This window comes from Arachis stenosperma, chromosome 6 (genome assembly GCF_014773155.1).
Source record: "Arachis stenosperma cultivar V10309 chromosome 6, arast.V10309.gnm1.PFL2, whole genome shotgun sequence".
NCBI classification, from domain to species: Eukaryota; Viridiplantae; Streptophyta; class Magnoliopsida; order Fabales; family Fabaceae; genus Arachis; species Arachis stenosperma.
In genome coordinates this window covers 5959662-5962101 of record NC_080382.1, presented here as the reverse complement: position 1 = coordinate 5962101, position 2440 = coordinate 5959662, and the positions used below count along the sequence as shown (strand labels likewise).

Below are 2440 nucleotides of genomic sequence, written 5' to 3'. Positions count from 1 at the left end.
GAGAACGTCTGCACTACTACCTGGGTCCAGAAGGACCTTTCTTACCAGTAACTCTCCTGTTTGGATGGAAATCACCACAGGGTCGTCTGCATTTGGTGTGGCCGAGCATATATCTGATTGGTTAAAAGTGATTTCGAGGTCGTCAACCTCTTTATTATAGTGTGGGGTTGTTCCTTCGATTGCTAGCATAGTGCGGTAGCTTCATTTTCGTGCTGAGGCTGTTTCTCCGCCACATGCGAATCCTCCTGATATGCAATTGATGATTCCTTTTGGGGGGTTGTTGCTCGGCCATTTGTCAGTTTTTTTGTTCCTCGGAGTTTGTTGCTCATCTGGATTTGTTTTTGCTCCTTTGTGCCTTGTACCTTCGATGTATTTGTCTAGGAGTCCTTGCCGGGCTAATCTTTCCAGCAAGTCTTTGGCTATGATGCACTCGTCGGTGGTATGACCATATTTCTGATGGAAGGCGCAGTGCTTGGTCCTGTCCACGAATCGTTGGTCTTGGTAGCTTCCGGCCCTAACAGGGGGTTTGATGATTTTGGCGTTGAGTATTTCCTTGATGATCCTTTCTCTCTTGGTGTTGAACCTGGTGTAGTTGTCAAACTTCGGTGTAAGTTTAAACATTTTTCTGGTGTCTTTGTTGTCCCTTGATCTGATTGTTCGGCTTTCTTTCTTTCGTGGTTGCCTTCTGTCTACTTTCTCGGCCTCTCGGAGTTCTTCAATTTCCATCTGCCCTGCGGCCCTTTCTCGGAATTTCTCCAGGGTTTTCGGTTTTGTGACGGCAATTGTTTCTCTGAATTTTCCCGGTTTGAGGCCGGCTTTTATGGCGTGGAGATGGACAGCAGGATCTAGATCGGGTATCTCCATTGTTGCGTCAGCGAATCTGGTTAAATAATCCTTCAAGCTTTCTTGGGGACCTTGGCGGATGGTGCCGAGATAATCTGATCCGTGCACATAAATGCGGGCAGCAGTAAAGTAGTCTATGAAAGATCTTGCCAATTCCTCGAAGGAAGAGATTGATCCTTCAGGTAGTTTTGAGAACCAAAGGAGGGCCGCGCCGTCAAGGTAGGTCGGAAAAGCCCTGCAAAGAATAGGTTCATTTTTAGGTCCATTAAAGAACATCATAGACTGAAATTTCTTAATGTGAGCCCGGGGGTCACCAATCCCCTTATATGGCTCGAGTGAGGAAGGTAGTGTAAAATGTTTTGGCATTTGGTAATTGGTAATCTCCTCGGAAAATGGGTTATCCAAGGTTAATCTCTCCTTCGGGGGGTTGGTGATTAATAGGTCAGTCACGGCTTGGGACGAGTTCTTGGGATTGCCTTTATCCCGCTTGTTGGTGTTGTTTTGTGCTGACAGCTCGGCCAGTCTTTTGACCTCTGCTTGAAGTTCAGCCATCTAGGCCATAAGTTCGGCCTGCGTGAGCTGGTGGACTCCGTTGTCTGCCATGTCTGGAGATCGTGTGATCTGAAAAAGAAAACTCAAGAGGTAGAAATATAAAGGAAAAAGGTGGGGTTAGTTTTACGGGGCCCCACGGTGGGCGCCAAATGTTCCGTCCCGAGTGAACCGAGGTATAGGGTCGTCCTGGAGAATTGTTTGCTCTCGGCGGACTTATACGTCAGTCAGCGATGACTCTGAATACACCTCGGATGCCTCTTGAACACGGCGGCGGGAGTACCTGCAAAAAGCACTCCGACGCTCAAGTAAGAATGTGGGTTTTATCAATATAAGAGTAATAATTAAGGGTGGAAGATGTCCCCTTTTGGGATTGTGGTTTCAGTTGTTCTTATAGATGATTGGTGTGAGTTAGTTGCGATATACATGGTCGGCGTTGTTTGTTAGTATCTTTCAGTTGAGGAGTCATGGCCCGTTCTTCTTAGTGAATTCTGTTATCAGAGATTCCGGTTGGAAGATAAGATTGACTCAGTCAGTGGGTACCGTTGCCAAGAATTGAGGTCGGTTTTGGTTTTTGGATGATGCACACGTCAGAAGTAATTGTCAATGATTGTTTTAGATTTTTCTCTTTTTTTTTTTGGTGAACAACTAAGAGAAAAAACAAAAGAGCAGAAAAGAAAAAGAAAAAAAATTAGGTTCTTAATAATAAGAGAGGACAAACCACCTCTGGTGGCTGGTGCCAAAGGTGAACCTCATCAGTTCCGCTACCTCTAGATCCCATCTTTGCCAACCGATTTTTATAAAAAATATAAATGTATACGACTAAATCAATATTTATAATGATCTCTGAGATTTACGATTTTTACTATTTTAGTCTTTTAAGTTCAAAATTTATTATACTGATCTTTGAGAGTTATTTAATTTTGTATCTAGTCTAACAAGTCAAAATCAATTTTATATTTAATTCGTTAATTCAATATTATAAAAAGTCTAAAAATTAATATAATATCCAAAATTAATTTTTAAAGACCAGTATAAATAATTTTAA

The 2440-nt window shown here is 42.7% G+C and overlaps 1 protein-coding gene across 1 annotated transcript; it reads right to left on the bottom strand.

Moving 5' to 3' along the window:
• Positions 1-201: 201 nt before the first annotated feature.
• LOC130933540 (uncharacterized) lies at positions 202-1395 on the bottom strand. The gene has a single exon (XM_057863171.1). The coding sequence runs from the start codon at positions 1393-1395 to the stop codon at positions 202-204; it is 1194 nt and encodes a 397-aa protein (XP_057719154.1).
• Positions 1396-2440: the final 1045 nt, after the last annotated feature.

What these genes read in the sequence shown, in the direction of transcription:
- LOC130933540 (XM_057863171.1), bottom strand. Translation starts at nt 1,395, where the DNA reads ATGGCTGAACTTCAAGCAGAGGTCAAAAGACTGGCCGAGCTGTCAGCA.